We start from the raw sequence: 20857 nt of genomic DNA, 5'->3' as shown, positions 1-20857 counted from the left end.
GTCCTACAGATTAAAGATATGAAACTTGATTTTTTTAAAAAAGAGAGATAATTCAATCTCTGAAACTGCTTTCTGAAAATTATAAAATATAGGCTAATCTGATTTGACTTGCAACATTTTGTTGGCTTTAACAATACTTATTAAAGCAACCCCTAATCTCTTCTTATTCTTCTCATCTAATCGATTGTTTCCTTATTAGAACACTGTTCTGTAGGAAATGCTTGGCGTCTTCAGTAGGAACAGAATTCCATTAAAATTAAACCAAATAGGGAACAGATATAATATGTCTACCGCACTCATTAGTTCTGCCACCGAATTTCCATTAGTCATGTCCTAATTCCCTGCCTGTCTTTAAAAAAGGCTTAGAAAATATGGGCTATTGCTTTCCTTATAATTGGCTTAATTGAAAAATGGAAAATTCTATTAGCTGGATGGTTATGGGCTTGCTATTGCTCAGTTAGCAGAGGGAAAGTAGAGAGAAAATGTTCTTTAGAGCTTTTCTTGTGAGCTTATTTTACGTGTTAGACTCTATACACTCATTGTTCCAGTTGACTCAAATAAAAAAAAAAAGAAAAAGATAAAAGGGGAGCAGCAGAAATCAAGTAGTCCACCTCCAGTGCTATTATTGGGTAATATTAGTCCAGGTGCCTTGTGAAAAGCCACATGGATATATGAGTCGAATCTGGGCTTGTAGGGGCCAAAAACTTAAATGAAAAATGTACTCACCCTTGGTCCCAGGGCTCCAGAGTCCCCTTTCTCTCCACGATCACCCTTGCCCCAGGGAAAAAAGAAAAGACTCAATTAGTAGTGGGGCCAATGGTCCAGAAATATCTCAAATCTAAGGATATATTTAAACTATGCAGAAGCACCTCTGATATGAACTTCTGACATGGAAATAATAGCTCGAAGAACAATAACCAGGGACATAGCAAATGCTTCCTTAAGATGCACTGTAAATCCCCCTTTCAGATGACAGAGTATCTTGGAATACAGGAACTCTCTTACTAGAGATTTTCAAAAGCAAGGCAAGTGGTTTCTATGATACCCAAAGTAAGCTTTTACCTCTCAGACTGAGCCATACTTTTGTTTTTATATGAAGAGATTTGGGGCAAAGGAAAACAGAGCCAATCACTGGGTTGTCTGTTTGCTGAGAAAAAAAAAAAAAAGGTATGTAGAAAATCTGGATAGGGAAGGAATGGAGAGCTCAGTCTAGGGAGGTTTAGAAGGGAAAAGTGATCAGTGAGGCCGCTCTTTGATGATGATGAAGATCTAAGGAAAAGTCTAGAGATACAGGCCTTTTAACATTCAGAAGGTGCTGAAGTAGACAGAGCTAGCCAGAGCAGGTTGGCAGGGCTGAAGGTCGGGGGTAGGGGGAAACCAGCTTTGTTTTTAAAATGCAATATGTAAAATCACTGAAGTTCCATTCATGGTGTTATTACCCAACCTGGAGAGAAACCAGGAATGGCCCAAGCATCAAACCACACAGGCATCCCTCCAAGAGCACTCAAAATTCTCCTAAGTCTAAAAAGAATCTTTGGAGAAGAGGTTTGAACCTGTGTAGACTAAAAAGTTCTTTAAGACAGTCTTAAATTTGTCGTATTCTTTTCCTAGGTGGAATTCAAAGCCTTTTAATATGTCTCTCTACATATTTCATAAAATGGATATGGACCAATGAAAGTAAGCAGGAAAAGGGTTTTTCATTTTTTTCTATCCACATTATACTAATAACATTGACCATAATAATTAAATTTGCTATGAATAGAGAATTAATGATTTCTGCTCTCTGTTTTCCTCATTTTTTACCCATTTTTTTTCATGTTATTAGCTGATAACATCTTAAATAACATGATTTTGCTTACAGTATTAGATTATGGCAAATATTATAAAAAGCATGATAAAGGAAAGAATTTTAATAGGTGGTGAAATTTTAATGTCATGGAGGGAATCAGCTAACTTAAACGCAAAGTATAATTTGAACATTTATCACAAAGACTGCCAGGAAATAAATAAGATCATACCCTACATAATGTAAATTAAATAAAGTCTTTTTTTTCGCCCAAAGAAGCTATTCTCACGAAATAGGAAATACAACTTCTCTTAAATAGTAGTCTGAAACACAAGAACACACTAAAACAACAAGATAAAACAAATTAATTGTTTTGAGATAGTATCACAGGGATGAAAATATTGTGATCCCAGTGTGTGAGAATTTAAAACATGATTCTCTGTGGAAGAGGCAAAAGGCACAGCTCTTGAAGGTGTCATGTGACATTAAAATGGTTACTGACCTTTGACCCCTTTGGGCCTCTAGCTCCTGATTCACCTTGTTTGCCCTATTATGGGAGAATATGAAAATGGAAAAGAGAAATGACAGAGGAGATAAGAACAGAAAAAGGAAATTAGCAGTGACTCAGAATAATGAAGAAAAATGGAAACACTTTATTATAACTGTTTCAATATATGGCTCTATGTAATTTTGGATATCATAATATAAAGCTTAAATAGTTATCACCATATCATTAGCTCATTCTCTGGTCTCGCCACCACCTTCATTCCATTATAATTCTGAAGACTGCCCACCCATCACTGGATGGGAAGAGTTCTGTGAATAATCCTCATTAGTCTCAACAGTGTTGGCATAAATTTCTTTTTCATCAAAGACTAAACCATTTCCTGTGTCTCCAGGATGGATTATTAGAATAAAGTGTTACCATATTAGTTTGCAGGAAGTTTAGAGGAATAAAGACTGAACAGTGAAATAAATCCCTAGCTCTGATATTTTCAGAGTGTTCTACACCTTCAAGTTACCACAGAAACTAACACATCACATATAAACATTTTTCTCAGTAAGTTTTAATACGCACTGAGTGACAACATGTTAATATGACTGCACCTTTCCCTTTACATTTGGATGTGTTATTAGATTTGTTTACTGGACAGAACAGACTAGAAAAGTTGAATCGTAAAATTCCTTTCAAAAAGAACCAAACTGTGCATTTCAATAAATTATGATTTTTGCTGTTTTAATACCCGTTAAGGAACTATATTTTAGTTTCATGTTCTAAAGTAAGTAGGACACATTTCCAAACCAAAGAAAGCTATCTTCCAATGCAAGAATAACTGACCTTTGGTCCAGGGGCTCCAGGCTCCCCTCGCTCACCTCTTCCAGGAGGCCCTGTCTCCCCACGTTCACCCTATCGCAAAATACAAACAAGTAAATGGCAATTCCTCCTTCACCTCCGCCCCTGGGTTGGTCCCTATAGATTAACAAGTGAATTCAATAAAATGAAGGAAAGTGCAGAGTTACCACTTATTTACCACGTGTCCTGCACTGTACTAATCTCAACATAGATTATTTCATTTAATAATCAAAACAATTATTCAGTGTTTGTATTATCATTTCTATTTTATACATAGGGAAATGGTTTGGTAATGCTTATCTGATATCTATGTTGGTAAATGGAAGACGTTTAAAGGGAATTGATAAGAGCATCATTATATTTCAAGACAGACATGGACACAGTTTTCATTCTGTGGCAACTTTTTAAGATCTGCCAGGGGGGAAGCATGGCCAAGTGGCTAAGTGTCAGGTTTTGTAATCCAACATCCTAGATGTTAATCTGGGCTCTGTTATTCACCAGTTCTATGTTTTGGGACAAATTAGTTAAGTTCTGAAAAAGTTAGTTTTCTCTGTAATGTGAAGAAAAGTATAAAGACAAAGTGCTCAGAATGGTGCAAGATACATAGGGGTTACAACTTTTGACTATTTTCATAGCTCTATGAAGAATGAACATGATCACTGCTCGCAAGGAGCTAATGATCTGGTTAGACAGACAAGATCCACATAAGCAATATAGTTCAGAATTAAGGAGTAATGTAAGGCTAACATGTGAGAGAAGAGGAAATCCCATAGGGTTTTGAATGGTCCAGATTGGCTAGCTGGAGGGGAGATGGAGCCATGTCCCAAAGGATGGATATGGTGTATTTTATAACTATTGTTGTTTATGATTGTGCTTTTGATGAGTCCAGCAGCTGCCTGAAACACTTCATATGCATTGTCTTATTTAATCCTTGGGACAAAGGAGAAAGGTACTGGTTCCCAGAGTCTTACAGATGAGCAGACTGAATAAAGCTCAGGGAGGTTAAGTAACATGGCCAAAAATCACAAAGCTTTTAAAGTGGGAGAGCTGTGATATAAAACTGATTGTGCTCAATACTCAACTTCTGCATAAATGTTTCTGTATGTAAATCTTTTGCACATATCTGATCATTTTCTTAGGATAAATTCCTCATTGGGAACTTGCTGGGTCAAAATGCACAAACATTTGAAAAGCTTGCCAAATTGCTCCCCAGGAAGACCATGTCATTTTCCATTCCTGAGCACAGAGTAGAGAGTAACGGCTTCCTGCATGATGGGTAGAATTGCAACAATCAAACAGGTTTGGAATTCAGACTGGTGCTGGCATGTTTATGGGTGAAAAGTCACCCTCCTCACTGAGGGAACTGATTCATCATGGAAAGGAGAATAAACTAGCATTGGATCTGTCCTGGGTGATTCAGGGCTCTAAATTCCAAGATCTTTATCTGTATCATGCCCACAGTGGGTTTTTGCGGGGGAGGTGGGATAGATTAGGGCAAGGATTAAAGAAGACTCAGCAGGTTCTTCAGCATGAACTGAAAAGAATGTGAAAATGGAGAACCTGGGAGAAAGGCAAGGGACTTGTCTGGGTGGAAGAAATGGAAGAGATCTTCCAGAGGGATTTTCCAGGGATTAGAGACAGAAGGGCCTCCACTGGTATACGGAATTTTAATTTTTAAAAAGTGTACCATATTTAGTCTTTCTTTAAATATTTTGCAGAAGAGTTCTAAAATAGAAGTTAGAAACTTATTTTAAAGAAAAGCAAAAAACCTGAGAAAAACATTTATCTATAGCATACTACAGGAGTCAAGCATATATATCTTTACCTAGAATCACTTTTTGTCACAATGCTCCACATTAGCTGCTTGTTACCCTATGGAATTATACTATTTATGTGTCTACTTCCATCTCTCCTTCCACCTCTGTCTAACACATACTGGAATGTAAGCTTCAGGAGAGTAGAGACTTTTTGTTGCGTTTACTGTTCATCCTCAAATATTAGAAAAATGTCTGGCAAAAAAAATGTGCTGAATTAATGAATAAACATTTTATTCAGAGTATTCTGAGTTATTCATAATAAAACCTCATTTCTTTAGGCTGATACAGATGCTGAGGATACAGCAGTGCATACGAACAGATTTTGAGATACCATTATACATCTTCCTTCCTTACAATCTTTCTTCATTATGTTGGAGATAAAATATGCAGGGTTAGTTTATTTTTTAAATCTGAATTTAGTGGTAAAAATCCAGACTTGCCTACACAACTGGAAAAAGGCCACTGTTCAGCTAAGACAGAATTTTAAATAAACATGACTTTTCTATTATAATACCAAATTCATGTTGGTCAATTCAGCTGAAAATTACTCATATTGTTAATATAATTGTTAAAATATTGTTAATAAAACAAATTTCCTGCCCACATCCCTTCTTGTGGAAATACAAAACAAGTACAGTATGTTCTTTACTTTTATTGGGAATTCAAAGTAGTACCTGTTAAAATCAGCCTGGGTTCTTCATGAGGAGGAATCAATGTTGATTTTGTGGATTTACATCTGAATTTTTTTGAAACCCCAGAGTAATTTATTTATTTATTTTTTAAAAGACTTTATTTATTTACTTGAGAGAGAGAGAGACAGACAGAAATAGCAACAGAGATGGTAAGAGATAGCACGAGTGGGGAGGAGAGGAAGAAGCAGTCTTCCCTCTGAGCAGGAAGCCCAGTATGGAGTTTGATCCCAGGACCCTGAGATCATGACCTGGGCCCAAGGCAGGCACTAAACTGAATGAACCACCCAGGAGCTCCAATTCCAGAGTAGTTTAAAGATTTTATTTTTAAGTAATCTCTATACCCAACATGGGGCTCGAATTCAGAACCCTGAGATTGAGAGTCTCATGCTTTACTAAATGAACCTGTCAGGTGACCTGAAACTACAGGGTAGTTGAAAATCAGTGAACTGAAGAAATGATACTTAGGGATGAACTCCATTCCCTACAACCTGTGTTTCTTCTACTTCCCCCTTTTCAACAAACAGAACGCCACAAACATTTAAAGATCTAGTTCACACCTGGTTCTCTCTGGCATTGACCAAGTTTTCTACTCCTTTGTGCTGACCTATGAGGCTGGCTTCTTTCTTTACCTGGCTTGAGGCAGCACGCCTGAATAAACACGACAGTTCTCATATGAACACGGAATCCTCATTATTCTCTTGCTTCCTCAGTCTTTATTCCAGAAAACACATTACTTGCGTGAATCTGTTCAGGCTAAAAGAGGCATTCTTCATATTTTGTTAATAAGCTTGACAGCTTATTATGTGAAAAAGAAATTGCTTGAGAAAACAGAATTTTGGATAAATTCAACTGAGTTTCAGTCCCCCTTAGGCCACACATAGTTTCCATTTACTAGGATTAGAGTTGTTTTCTCTTGATCAGCGGAAATGAGGACTCCTCTGTCAAAACAGACCACGAACATATTTCCCTAGCTCTTAGAAACCATCCTGGCTAATTTCTGGTGAATGCGATACACATTGAGGCAAAGACTTCTATGGCTTAAAAATAAAAGAATATAGTTTGATCTAATTTTGCCCCTTTGATTCATGAATCTATCATGAGTAAAGTTCCATCTTCAGAGCTATACCTTTTTATAACTTACTGAGTAGATAAAAAGAGAACTATGGGTCCAACTACATCCACAGCAATGTAATTTTTTATATGGTGGCATAAATATTTTGCTTTTAGGGCCCTCTCTAGAATTGCCAAGTGGAAGATTATGACATGGTTTTCATTACAGGATCTTTCTGTAGACATTATTCAGGATAGATCCTTTTGAAATGAGACACTTAGGAATCTATATGACATCAGTACTTGCCTTTGAAATTAAGGGAGTGGGGGGGTAGTAAAAATGTTTGATTAACAAGTACGTCCTAAAATTGGTGAAAAGGGGCAGAAGTTAATGAATTCTATTTCTTCTCATCAGAATTCTCCCACTTTTTCTTATAGTCAGGAGGTAAACAGCATCATATCTACTTAGGAACAATTTGGGGGAAAACAGGAGCAACTAATATATTTCATTATCCTATTGTCTAACCTGAGGCTTTCTGGAATTAACTTCTTATGACTCTATTTAATGTGGTATTCCAATCAGAAATGTTCATAATAGGTGATAGGTAATTTCATTCTCTGTTAGGCAAAAATATCTGGTCACCTAAACAATAAAGTCACTCCACACTTCTTTCAACACAATGGACTAAAAATATATGACAAAATATTTCAGAAATAAAGAAAGGAAAAACACCACTAACCTTTGTTCCTGGTAACCCTGGTAAGCCTGGTTCTCCTTGAGGACCAATGAAACCTGGTTCTCCCTTTAAAAAGGATAGGCATATGAGATTGTTATTCATTTGGCAGTAAATAAGTAAAGTTAAACTGATTTACTTCTACCGGGATTTTGCCCCTTTGATTGTATGCAGCTTTCCTGCTGAGACCCAGCTACTGAGTATCAAAGCAATCAGAATCGGTTTTGGTCAGTGAAAATACTCTTAGCAAAGTTTTGGAGAAACTTGAAAAAGTAAAAGTGACAAAGAAACAAGACCAATGTCTTTACAAATTTCTTTGGCATCTGTTGTCCTCCATTTCTTATCATTTACCAAATTCAGATCCACTATGTTAGGGTGGATATGGTAGGTGGCCTCTAAGACAGGCCTCAATGATCCCACCTCCTGGGTATTCACGCCCTTGTGTCATCCGCCTCTGCTAAAGTGTAGATTGGACTGACTTACTCATATCTAATGAACAGACTATATTGGCAGAAGTAATGGGATATCACTTCAGAGACCAAGTTATAAAAAGACTGTGGCTTCCATCTCTGTGGCCCTTTCTTGTTCTCTCTCACTTGGATCACATGCTTTGGGGAAAGCAAGCTGTCATGCTCTGAGCAGCCCCATGGGAAGCCCACATGGTGAGGCCCAAGTTCTGCCAACAACCATGTGTGTGAGCTTGAGAACAGATGTCCACCCCATCAGAGTCTTCAGATGAAACCACAGTCCTGGCTGACAGTTTGACTGCATCCTTATGGGAGACACTGAGCCAGAGGCCATCATCTGAGTTGTGCTCAAATTCCTTTTCTTCCAAAACTGTGAGGTAATTTTTGTTGTTAGTTTTGGGGGTAATGTGGTAGGCAGCAATAGACAACTGATATATAGGTGTGGCTAGGGAGGAGATTCAGGAATGTTCAGCATGTAGGGAAAAATATCTCTCCTTGCTATACCTCCATAACCTCTTCCCTACTACATGGAGGAAACCCAGTTGTGATATAATAAAATATATATTTTTATATATATATATATATATAAATATATATGGTCTTGTTCCTGGTTCCTTGCACAGAGCTTCTAGAACCCTTGGAATTTCCTGAGTGATAAAGAGTAAAATGAGTAACTTTTGTTATTCACAACAAACCTCTTTCAGATGTACCTGATGGGTTCCTAGATAGCTTCCGGAGGGGAGTGTTAAAGTTGGAACTCCTCTCACCATCCCCAGAGAGGGCAGAGGGGCTGGCAATTGAGTTCAGTCACCAATGGTTAATGCTTTAATCAATCATGCTTATGTAATGGAACTTCTATAAAAATCTTTAAACAGTAGGGATTGGAGAGCCTCCAAGCTGGTGAACACATCAGGGTGCTGGCAGGATGGGACATCTCAACTCCATGGGGACAGAGGCTCCTGTGCTCGACACTCTTCAGACCTCACGCTATCTAACTCTTCATCTTAATCTTTTATAATAAACTGTGATGGCATGGCATTTTCCTGAGTTTTGTGAGTTATTGTAGCCAATTTTCCAACTTCAGTGCAGTTGAGGGTGGATTGGTTGTTAGTACCCTCAAATCTGGAGTCAAGTCAGAAGTGCAGATAACCAGGGGACCTAGTATTTCTGATTGGGGCCTCTAGACCGTCCTTTAGACAGAGGTTGAAAGTGAGGGCAGCTTTGTGGGACTGAGCCCTTAAAACCTGTGGAGTCTGATGCCAACCCTAAATAGTTGGTGTCACAATAGGACTGAATTGTAGGACACACAGTTGGTGTGAGAAAACACCTGAGACCAGTGTTCATATTTTCTCCAGTATCCATAAAGTTTTATTTTCTTTTTAACAATGTGAGCTCAAGTGTAAGAGTCTAACTTCTTGAAATCTATAAAGAAGTTTTAAAGCAAAAACTGTGATGGCTCTGTTCCCATACTTACTGCTCCACCCTCCCCCATTTGCATTATTTCTGGAGCAGTTGCTAATGTTATTTAATACGTTTGATTTTTTTTTTTTATGTAGTGATATTTCAACATTTGTTTTTTGATACTTAGAGTTGAGCAGGCAGATACAGAGAGGATGTTTTATGACAAATGTTTATATGTCATCTAATATTTGGAAACACATTAGTTTTTTAAAATATGCCTCAAAAAACCTTGGGTACTGGGTGGGGAACAAAAGGATATCACTATCACAAAATATATCACATTGATATAGAACTCAAAAATATTTATCTTTATCTCTGATACTCATGGTACTGGTTTTAGATAAAAAAAAATGTGGAAGCTAAGTAATGCTTTAGGTTTATTGTTTGTGAGCTTTTTCAGACTCTATTCTACCTGTTCCCATAATCTTACACATACAGAAAGGAACCTCCAAACAAATAATTTTTGTATGATCCCTTAATGGTCTAAAATGAAAATCAACAAAATTCAGAGAAATCATTGATGACCATTCTACTTAAAGAGTTTAACTTGTTATTTTAAACAAACAAACAAATAAATAACATGGAATACATTTATTTACAAGTAAGATGTTTTTCCCAGTAAAATTTCATATATAAATACATAAATATTCTCTGTCCATCCTCAAGAAAAAAGTTGTAATAAAGTCAATGTGTATCATTAGTAATGACTTACTAACATGAAAATCTAATGTGAGTTAATAGGTTGAAAATTTATAGGTAGAAAAGACTCTTGCATATCTTCAAGTAGAAATAAACTGATCTCACTATTTAGCAAAACAAATAGAATACCGTTAAGCATACTAGTTAAAGAGAAGAAAAAAGAGTAAATATTGAAAAAACATTTTTCTTATTCAGGTTAGTGTTTAGTTTATAAAAAGATGAAGCATGCAGTTTCAAAATTCACAAATAAATAAATAAGGTTTTGTGATCTCAGTGGTCAGACAAAAGTGATTTTTCTTCTTTTAATAAAATAGAATATACATTAAATTCTCCTAAGGAAAGTATAGTAAGTTCCTTTAAATAGAATGTTCAGGGGGGAAATTTTTTACTTCCAAATACACAATTAGCCATGCCTTTGACAGTCACGATGATTTTAGCACTGCCTATGTTGGCTAATTTTAAAGACTTTTGAGTATGATTAGTTTGACCTTATTTCACTCTAAGAAAGCATCTGCCATATTGATGTATTCATTTCTTATCTCAATTTATTCAAAGGGAAAATAGCATACTTAACTTTAAGATCACAGTTTTATGTTTATTTAATTACAGAGCTCTCAACCACTTTGGAGACATTTTCTTAATCCTCTCTATATCTTGGCACAGTAGGGAGGAAATAATCATTTGTGTCTTTTCTGTCTCAGGCTTGAAAGAAACTTGTTGAGGTAAACAATGCTTAAATAAGTTTACTCATAGTCTTGAGCTTTTCGGGTTGTTTCTTAACTTCCTAAGCTAATGCGAGAAGAGAAGTTCTCAACCTCTTTCCTTTACTCGTTATTAGTGTACACAGTAGAAAAAGTTCATTGATAGGGTTTCAGATTCCACATTTCATTTAACACTTAATAAACTACCATTGGTAGAGTTTGGAGTAGTATTGAAGAAGAATATCCATAATTTTATGAAAAGACTATTAAAATAATCATCCCTTGTCCAATGACATATCTGTGTGAGGCTGTTTTTCTTCATACACTTCAACTAAAACAACAAATGGTAACAGAATGAATGCCTAAGCAGATATGACAATCCAGGTACCTTCTGTGAAGCCAGACATTAAAGAGATTTGCCAAAAAAAAAAAAAAAAAGTATAACAATGCACTGTTCCTGCTAATTTTTGTTTTGTTTTAGAAAATTCAATTATATTTCATAAAAATGTTATTTAATGAACACATAATGATTTTTTTAAATGCCTGTTTTAATTTCTAATAAAGAAACCTCGGTAGATATAATAAGCCTACATAAATGAAAATTCTTTCAATCCGAGTTTTTAAGTGTGTAAAGGATTTTTGAGGCCAAAATTTTTGAGAACTGTTGCTACAAAGGTCCAGAATTGAGTTAAAGCATGGATTTGCAAATTGAAATCCTGAGGTGCCCAACAACGGAAAATACTACTGTTCTTAAGGGGTGGCTTAGTCAAGACTTATCAGATAATGCAAGCAATGCACTTAATGCTGTCACCAGAATAAAGTAAATAAACAATAACTGTTTGTCATAATTGTTGCCTTTATCTTTCAGTCTCAAAAATGCTGGCTATCATCATAATTACTGCGGTTAGTAATAGTATTACAACATCTCTGCAACTAATTGGTGATATACAAGGTGACTTTTTGTTTCTCTACAATCTATATGGGGCTATACTCAATACCTCTCCAACTTCTTCTGAGAAGTAGTGCTAAAATTTCTCATGTGAATATATCATCATTTCATGAGATGATATGCAGCCGTAAGAGATTTTAGGACTGCAAAAGCAGAAGTATATAAGGTAGAGAAGTGACAGGTGTACTAAGAATGAATTTTTTTTCCTGTAAGGACGGAAAAGAAGAAAATGGTCATACCTACTGAATTTCTCTAAGTAAATGTAATCTTAAAAAAAAAAAAAATCTTGCCTCTTTGACAAGGACTGATTAAAAGTTCCAACCTCCTAAAATGTCTAGGACAAAGGCCATGACAATCTATGGTTTTGTGGCAAAAAAAAAAAAAAAAAAAAAGCAATTGGTTTTTCTACTATAGTCATGATTCTAGTAAAGCAGAATAGAGGAAGGAGAAAAATTTGGTTTAATTTTCTGCTCTTGCCTTGGATGATGTATCTGATTTCTTCCTGAGTTGTTTCATGAGTTTTGTCCTTTGTCTATTCTTTAATGAATTAGCTCCCCACCCATGAGTTTGAAAATCGAGTCTCAATACCAAAACTGTAAAACTTTTCCCTGTGTTAAGCTGGTAGAAAAAAATCAATAATAGAGTACCTGTGGTTTTGGCAAGTAGACTGGGATTTGGGTTGGCCAAAGAAATGCTATTTATTCAGCATATAACACAGTAAAGGTCTAGTAGTACATTGCTGGGAGCTGCAGTCAACAGCAGTCAGCAGTCCTATCTGAAAATCGGACACAAGTTGCTAATTTCAATGGAAGCTTTAAGCAGCCAGGGCACATAAAGATGCAGAACCAAGTCTACAGAGAATAGTTCTAGCTGAGATCAAGGATGTTTCTTCACATGACCAACTTTGGAGGGCCTAATTGTCTCACGTTGACCTTTCCAACTTAGCTAACCATTTCAGCAGCCACAACCTTGACCTTGCAGTATGAAGCTCAACAAAAATAAGTCACAGTAGCTAGTAAGTACTATATTTGAGCAATTATCCTGTTTTTGCACCAAAAAGTTTCCTTGCTAATGAGCGTGTTAATATTAGATCTCTCTTTCTTCTTCTCTTTCTATCCACTCAACTTTCTTTCTTACCTTGGCAATGTATGCCTAAACAGGAAAATTAAGCTGTAGGTAGGCAGAATCTGTTCACTCAATAAGATTAAAAAAGATGCAAAAAAGATAAGACTTTTGACCGAAGCCACTTTTATTACTTTTAAAAATTTTAAGTAGCCTAATGAGATAGCTTAGATTCTGTGTATTCTGACAAACGTCCCTCCTACACACAAAACACCTATGACAAAACAAAATACCCCAAAACAATGCAAACAATTAATGTCTTTAACAATAAGAAAGGCAACAAAAACTGGCCTTCTATATTACAACAAGGCAAAGGAAAGGTAGAAAATTCCCTAACATGACCTTTCTGAAATCTAACAATAACCAACAAAGGTCTCATTAAGTTTCAGAATTCAGTAATAAAATTCAGACTGATTTCCTTCAAACCCACATTTAATACATAGCAAGAAAGCATTTGAGATCACCTTCTTTTATTTTTTTAAACGGCTATTGGAACAGTGTACTGAATATTCTTCTATCAAATTTACATAAAGGATGTCCTCAACATAGGTGAGAAGAGTCAACAAATACATAGATGGGATTATTGGTCAAGATAAAAAACGAAGAGATGGCTTCATTCACACAGAAATGTCTCCCTGGGTGTTTCCCTATAAACATCCAGAACTTACCATCTGTTAAATGGAATAGTGGCCAGAAAGTCTTAACTGATTAGCTCTTGCCCACAGAAAAATCTCTGGTTTTTCATTTATTACCATTTGTTTTATTTTTATGTCATTATCAATTAAAGCAGTAAAAGATATTATTTTTTTAACCTGTCTAAAAAAGCCTCTAACACACCAGCTTAAACCAAGTCATGTTTTCCATGATAGTTATTACTCCCAAGCAGATCCAATTTTCATTGCCCCAAAAATAGTACAATAGGGCTTGAAAGATATGTGCTGATTTGCCTGGGCGCTAAAGCATCACCAATAATTTTGATTAATGTGCCTTGACACTGAATGCATTAGCCATACAATATCCTTCTTGCTTAAAGGCTAATTAGAATTCAAGTCAGCATGATACCTGCTTCTGAGGCTTACAGCAAGAACATTTGTTGTAATAAAGAACGTCCAGGCAGCTAGTTTTTGTAGTGATTGATTTGTAAAATTATTGAGGGGGAAAAAAAGAATGAAAAAGTAGAGTCTGTCCCTGAAACACTATTTCCCTTAGGGATAAAATTTGAGTATAAATTAAAACATCTTGGTGATATGATGAAAATGAACTGCAATAGCAGGTTTATTTAAGACTCAGAAAACATACCTTTCTGCTTTTTTTTTTTTTTTCTTCTTAACAGGATTACATCATGAAAACACATTCAGTATATTTACTGGAGGTTTCATTATGGCTGCTAAAAATCTCTGATTTCTGGTTGCGTGAGTTTCCTAACTGGATTCTTAAACTACTCAGCTGCTCAGACACAGACTCTGGGCAGGCAGGAAATAATTACAAGTAACAATAACACAATCTTATCCTTTTAACCAGTATTTCTTCCTTTTCTTTTTTCTTTTAGGAATACATTTCACACTCTATGTTACTTCCAGAAACTTTCCCCTCCTGTTTTTAAAATGTGATTTGATGTTTCTGAGGAAAGAACCTCATCGCCAGTGAATTTAGATGGTAAATTTCTATTAGATTATTGAACAATGTAATTAATCCTAAGAAGGCCAACCTAAATGTTCCTGCCACCTTAAAAACTTAGCCTTTCCATGACTTGGTGTCAAAGATGATTTCATATAATGAGGTATAAAGAACTGGTTACTGTCTCTTACCCTCCCAATCCTTGAATTCTTAATCTGAATGTCAAATTTTCACTAATGTGGAAACCAGAAGAAAACTATCAAGTTTGAGGGAAAATACTTAAGAATTTTTTGCCACCTAAATGCTTTTTTCATTTATGTATTTTTTACTGTATTATGTTTCCCGAATCTATTAATTTTACTGTGTTATATAAATTTTTCCCAATTTACTTTCTGAATATGATGAGATAAACTAGTGGTCTCTGTTGAAAGGAGGAAAGCAAGTATTGAAAACCCGTATTTGTAAAAAACTGTCTAGGTCTGGGCAATGCTATGACTGGGGCCTAGAAACATTTCCTCATTACATGTCCAGGTTCTCCTGGGAACAGCATAGGAAGAGGAGTTTTAACAGTACCATGCCTTATGCCCAGAAGTTTGCATTCCTTCATCCTTTGTTCCTGGAATGAATTTGAGTTATAGGAAAAGGAGAATAGTGTGATGTTTCAAGAAAACTAGGTTTCTTACAGCTCTTAAAGGTAACATTCATCCATCACTGCAAAGGAGTTTTCAGAATTTACCTCTATTAACCTGTAGAATGCAAATGGCTTTATGTTCTCCAGGTTAAAATAACTCACATGAGGAAAGATTAGATTGAACATGTACATAAACCATGTCTCCAATATTCTGAGTTGCTCCAAGAGAAAAAAAGAGTAATAGCTAATATTTTTTGATATTTACTATCTGCTTGGCAATATTTTAGGAGCTACACATATATTAATTCACTTAATATACACAACTCTCTGAGTTATATACAACAATGATTCTCATTTTATAAGGAAACCGGAGAACAGGGAGATTATTGTAACTTGCTCAATGTTATGGTGAGGGGTAAAACCAGGACCCGCACACTGGTGGTCTGGTTCTAAAGTCAGGTTTCTTGCTCACTGCTCTATATTGCTTCATTACTAGGGTAATGTAATCATAAGAGGGGTAAGTAATATATTTATGTTTTTCAAAATAAGTGTGGGAGAAAAAAATTTTAAAAATAGGAACATCAGATCTTATCCTTTTATGTGATATCAGAAAAGCTAGTTACTCAAAAGTTTCACTCATGAAAAACATATTTGAAGTCTTATTTATAAAAATCATTTTGTGAGCTCAAATCTTATTCCAGAAGATCAATGTCTGCATGGTACATTGTGCATAATTTAATTTTCCCAGTTGAACATCTTGACATGATATGAACCATGAATGCATGAAATAGGAATTCCAAATGTCTTCCACATGGTGAGAGAACTTTCCAATACTTGTGCAGGAAGCTTAAGAATAGTTTGAAATTAAGTTATGCCTGTTGTTGGTGACTTTTATTATGTATGCCCAAGGTATCAGCACTTCTCTCTGAGTGGGACTCTGAGGTGATAGATAGATGAGTCTGCTGTCTGTATTTAGGCACTTTGCTCATTTCCTGAGAGCTGTGAGGAAGGCATTTGGGTGCTCATTAAGTTCCCCACCATTCCCTGAGAGCAACAGGTGGCAAATCAAAGCTTCCCTGGTATGTCATGGCTGGTTTCCTCAATGTCTTGGAAATAATGGATGGCATTTGCATGCTCTCTGTAGTACCAGAAGATAAGAAGGGGATGAATAGCAACAGGAAGTATTTCCGAAGCATGAACTATCACACAGTTCTTGCTACCACACGTTCTAAATCCATACATGTGGTTTCATCTTTTAAATATTGTTACTCATTCAAACTATGAAATCACGATTAACTATCCTGTGGTTAGCAACTGAGTAGAGGCAAGGCATATTGGAGGAATAAAGAACATCTCAGGTAATGAAGCTATATTGTAAAGTTATAAACATGTAACTCTACATTTATAAATATCCAATGCCTGCTAATGACTATGTGTTCTTAAATTATCTCCTTCACAAGAGGACTTCTGTATTCTGAGCACCTACCATATTATAAAGAAAGAACATTGCTCACATCCTGAACTAGAGCGAGAAGACAAAGCTAATTACAAAATCTGTGATTTAAATCAAGTACTGAGTAATTCCCCAACAATATTTGATAATTGCATAGAAAAGTATTTCCAGCGAAGGATAAAAAGGTTTTGTCAGTTGACAGCTTCTTGTCACAACAGTCACACTCAAGGTTTAAAAAACCAAGGCAAATATCAGCTATATGATCCTAACAAAATACTTCTGGCCATGTCTTAGGACCCTTGGAATAAAAGCATTTACTGGAGGTGGCAAATCACCAACACTCTTCCCAATTTGAAAAAGTTCAAACCTTTCGACTAGTTCACATATGATTAGGGAAATTGCCATGGGCTATTTTTCATGGTGGAAGACATAAAATGAATAAGAGGTAACGATAACAAATAGAGTAATTCAAATTGGTTTTTGTTCGTCTCAGAGGGAAAAACTCCAACAACTTCACCCTTACATACTCTTTCCCACCAAGACAGTGCCTCATCCTCAAGCGCATTTCAATGCAGGGCTGGAGTTCATGCCTCACCAGTGACCATTGGAAGCACAGCCTTGCTAACTTAGGAGTAAAGCACTATAGGAAACCCTCCCCTAGCCCTTCCCAAATGTCCCTCCTTTCCAGTGCCCTCCCTCTTCTATATAATGCAACCAGGTTCTTTTTAACTCATGTTGAATTAAATAATAATTTTAATTATCATTTAAAATAATTTATAAATGTACTTATAAATAAATTTAATAATAATAAATAATATAAATATAAATAAATATACTTATAATAAAATTTATAAATAAATTATAAATTATTATTTAAAATAAGACTAAAATAAATTAAAACTTTAATAATTTCCTTAAATTTGTTTTAGAAATCTACGATCTCCCAGTCATTTGTAAAAGGATCTTTTTTTAATGTGTGGGTATTACTAAGGAACCTTCCATAAATTAGCTCTACAATATGAAATCACATATTTAATTATTTTGCTAAATAGCAAGTGGTAAGTAAAAGACTTTGACCTTTTAGTAAGCTGTTCTCCTACAGTGTACTTTTTTGCTGAGGAAGCCAAAGACAAAAATAAAAGGACATATCTGAATGTCCATGATACCAATCTGGAAACATCAAAGAAAAAGCAGAAATTTCTGACCGCCAGCCTGAAAACACAGTTTTCATGTCTGTTACTTATACCAAATAAAGTCATAAAATATATAATACCATATGGTGTCTGGGGAACTCAGTAATTTATCTTGTTTTATTCTAAAGCCATATTATTTCATGTACCATACTTCAAACACAACCTTCATCAAACAGTATACATAGCCCACACACTGAAACTGGGATTATTCATTTTAAAATGGTCTAACGCACACTAAACATTGATTCAAAGTTTATGAGAATAATGTAAGGAAAAATATACTTGCATTATGTTACTGTATCAAACGGTTCTAGAAACAACTTTAAAGCTTTTCAGCTTTAGAAATCAGATCTTAGAGACTCGCTACTGCTAAGGCAATAGAACTTTAAGCATGTCGGTTGCCCTGTGAAAAATTTTAAGCAATTAAAAAAATGTTATGTTTCTTAACATTTTTAGATGGTTTTAACACATGGAAAACATTGTTTTCAAACTAAGCTTTTAGCAGTTATTTCAAAAGATACACACAAAGTTTATGGAAATAATATATGGTATAGGAGAGTTTAGTCATCTGACTTGTCCTTTGCAGTGAGAGTTATTGACAGGAAGTGGAAGCAGAAGCTATTTTAGAGCGATTGTTTTAACGAATGAATTACAAAAACAGCTGCCTAAATGTTCGATTTATGGGAATGTTAAGACTCTGATTCCAGTCAGAGTCTAAGGGATGCAAAGAACAAAATTAAAATGTGTAAGTGGACATCCTAGACTTTAAAGAATTCCTTTGTGGCACTTACATTTTTTTCAAGGTCATAGTAGGTTCTAATAGTAGAATATATAGTCCAGATAGCAACGGCAAATGTCAGCAATACTTGTGCCTAGTTTTCAATTTAAAAATGCTAACGTGGGCCTCAAACCCATGACTCTGAGATCAAGACCTGAGCGGAGATCAAGAGCTGGATGCCCAACTGACTGAGACACCCAAGCGCCCCTCGATTTAAAAAATTTAATTGATTGTGGGGCACCTGGGTGGCTTAGTCATTAATTGTCTGCCTTCAGCTTGGGTCATGATCCCAGGACCCTGGGATCAAACCCTGCATCAGGCTGCCTGCTCGGCGGGAGGCCTGCTTCTCCCACTCCCGCTCCCACTCCCCCTGCTTGTGTTCCCTCTCTAGCTGTCTTGCTCTCTGTCAAATAAATACATAAAATCTTCTAAAAAATTTTAATTGATTGAGATGGCTGGAGAGAATTTAAAGGATAGCATTGTATTTTTATTTTTCATTTTTTTCCTATTTTCCTTTGATTTCTGTGACTTTCACAGTTACAATTCTATGAAACTGAGACTGTCAGTGCAGTATTTACCTTTATCCCCGGAAGTCCAGGAAGCCCAGGAAGCCCTGGTTCACCCTACATAGGAAAATCACATAGCATTATAGAACAATAGTCACTCAGTCACAGTATTTGGAGAAAAACATGGTAAGTGTTCCTAACTGAATACTTGCTGCATATATATATATACACATATATATAAATATTGTCTAGTTCTAAGAACTTTGGTGAGATTATACAGTTCAGTCAACTCTTGATTCAGGGATGGGTTGACCATTTGCAGATTTTTCAGGATTTTTTCTCTTCCTGCCATCTCACTGCTCGTTGGCATCTCAACCAGAAGGCAAGCGAGAGAAGTAAAAGGAACAGAAACTCTTGTGTTTTATTATTCCCTGGTAAATGATTTCTTGCGGAAGCTGAAGCTCTTTGCTGAAATGAGGATTATGTATGCATTTGAATAATGCATCCTGTTCCCAGGCTCTCTTACCTCAGATAATCAAGAGTTGGCTGTGTGAACAGATGGTCACATCAAAACAATATATATTAAAAGTCTTGCTCACTTAAAAGTATAGTAAGATTTCTTTTCCATTCCTGAATGATGAGAAGATAAATGCATGGTCAAGATCATACTTAACTTCAGCCTGTATTTCTGACAATTGTTGAGTCTGGGTAACCCTGCTTAGCAATTTAGGGCTAATGGTACCATGCGTGCAGCTGTTCCTGAATACAGGTTTGAGATTAAGTGGTACATTTTGTGTGAGCACACTGGAGTCAAGCTAAATCTCATTTTCACAGAATTGTCTACATTATTTTAAGTACAAAGTATAGTGACAAGAGGTTACATTGCTTAGAAAATCCCCTGAATTCCACTAAAGAAACATAAAGGAATTGCCAGGGAAAATGAAAGTCCGTCCTATATTGGACTGAGATGACTATTATTTGTGGAAACAACATTTGAGGGTCAAAGACATACATTGCTTCAGAATGGTCAGTCAGTGGGATAGACAACGATACTAAAAGAGACTAGGGCATTAAACTAAATAAAAGTGGTAAAGGGAGACACTTCTTTTCATCTAAGTGTTTCAACAATCCTCATTCCAAGGAAAACCTAGGAACAATCAGATATTTTGTCTTTAATAGTATTACTCTCATATTATGAAGAGCCATAATTTGTTTTGGTATTATCAAAAAATGACTCCAGATACTGTTAACTAAGCTGTATGGTTAGCTGTAGAAGGGACAATGACTTTCCTGATGGTTTAGGTCACAGGTACTTCAGGAATGCAAAAGAAAAGCTACACTGTTTGAAACTATATAACTCAAATTTTGTACTGTGAACAGTAAGTAAGACTAAGATGAGGTTATGCCAGAGAAGAAAGAATGATCATTAAGAATTTAAGATTGCATTCAAAGAATACTTGTCCAAGTGGATTAAACTTGCCAAAGAAACAGTATGCATTGGATTTTCTTTTTTCTTTACCCTTTGCCCTTCATTTGATAAATTTAAGAAGATCCAGTAAATAAGGTTGCATCTATATTTTACTGAAGATTCTCTTTTACTTAAAAAAAAAAAAAAGTACAAGGCATTCGAATATACAGTAAACTTCAGGAGAACATACAACCAATAAAAGCAAACCTATTGGTGAAAAACCTATAATTTTGTATTGTTTGCAGAAAGGCCTCTGAAACTCAAGGCATCTTATTTGAAACACGTGAAAATACAAGGGTTATAACACTGTTTGCCTGCAGGAGTTCTTACCACACACTTCCCTCCTACCATATTAAAAGGATTGTACAACTACTTTAAA

The 20857-nt window shown here is 35.7% G+C and overlaps 1 protein-coding gene across 6 annotated transcripts in view; it reads right to left on the bottom strand.

The window, feature by feature from the left end:
- Positions 1-20857, bottom strand: part of COL25A1 (collagen type XXV alpha 1 chain) — a 451863-nt gene that overhangs the window by 42026 nt on the left and 388980 nt on the right. For all 6 annotated transcript variants that reach the window (XM_032860080.1, XM_032860071.1, XM_032860089.1 and 3 more), the window contains exons 18-22: positions 19083-19127; positions 7440-7502; positions 3126-3194; positions 2289-2333; positions 727-771 (exon numbers count right to left, since the gene is read on the bottom strand). In XM_032860080.1, coding sequence (XP_032715971.1) covers positions 727-771; positions 2289-2333; positions 3126-3194; positions 7440-7502; positions 19083-19127 — 267 coding nt within the window. The remainder of the gene's footprint in view (positions 1-726; positions 772-2288; positions 2334-3125; positions 3195-7439; positions 7503-19082; positions 19128-20857) is intronic.

This window comes from Lontra canadensis, unplaced genomic scaffold (genome assembly GCF_010015895.1).
Source record: "Lontra canadensis isolate GAN:19392208 unplaced genomic scaffold, GSC_riverotter_1.0 scaffold1, whole genome shotgun sequence".
NCBI lineage: Eukaryota > Metazoa > Chordata > Mammalia > Carnivora > Mustelidae > Lontra > Lontra canadensis.
The sequence above is the reverse complement of the archived record's forward strand: the minus strand, read 5'-3'. Positions and strand labels throughout refer to the sequence as shown.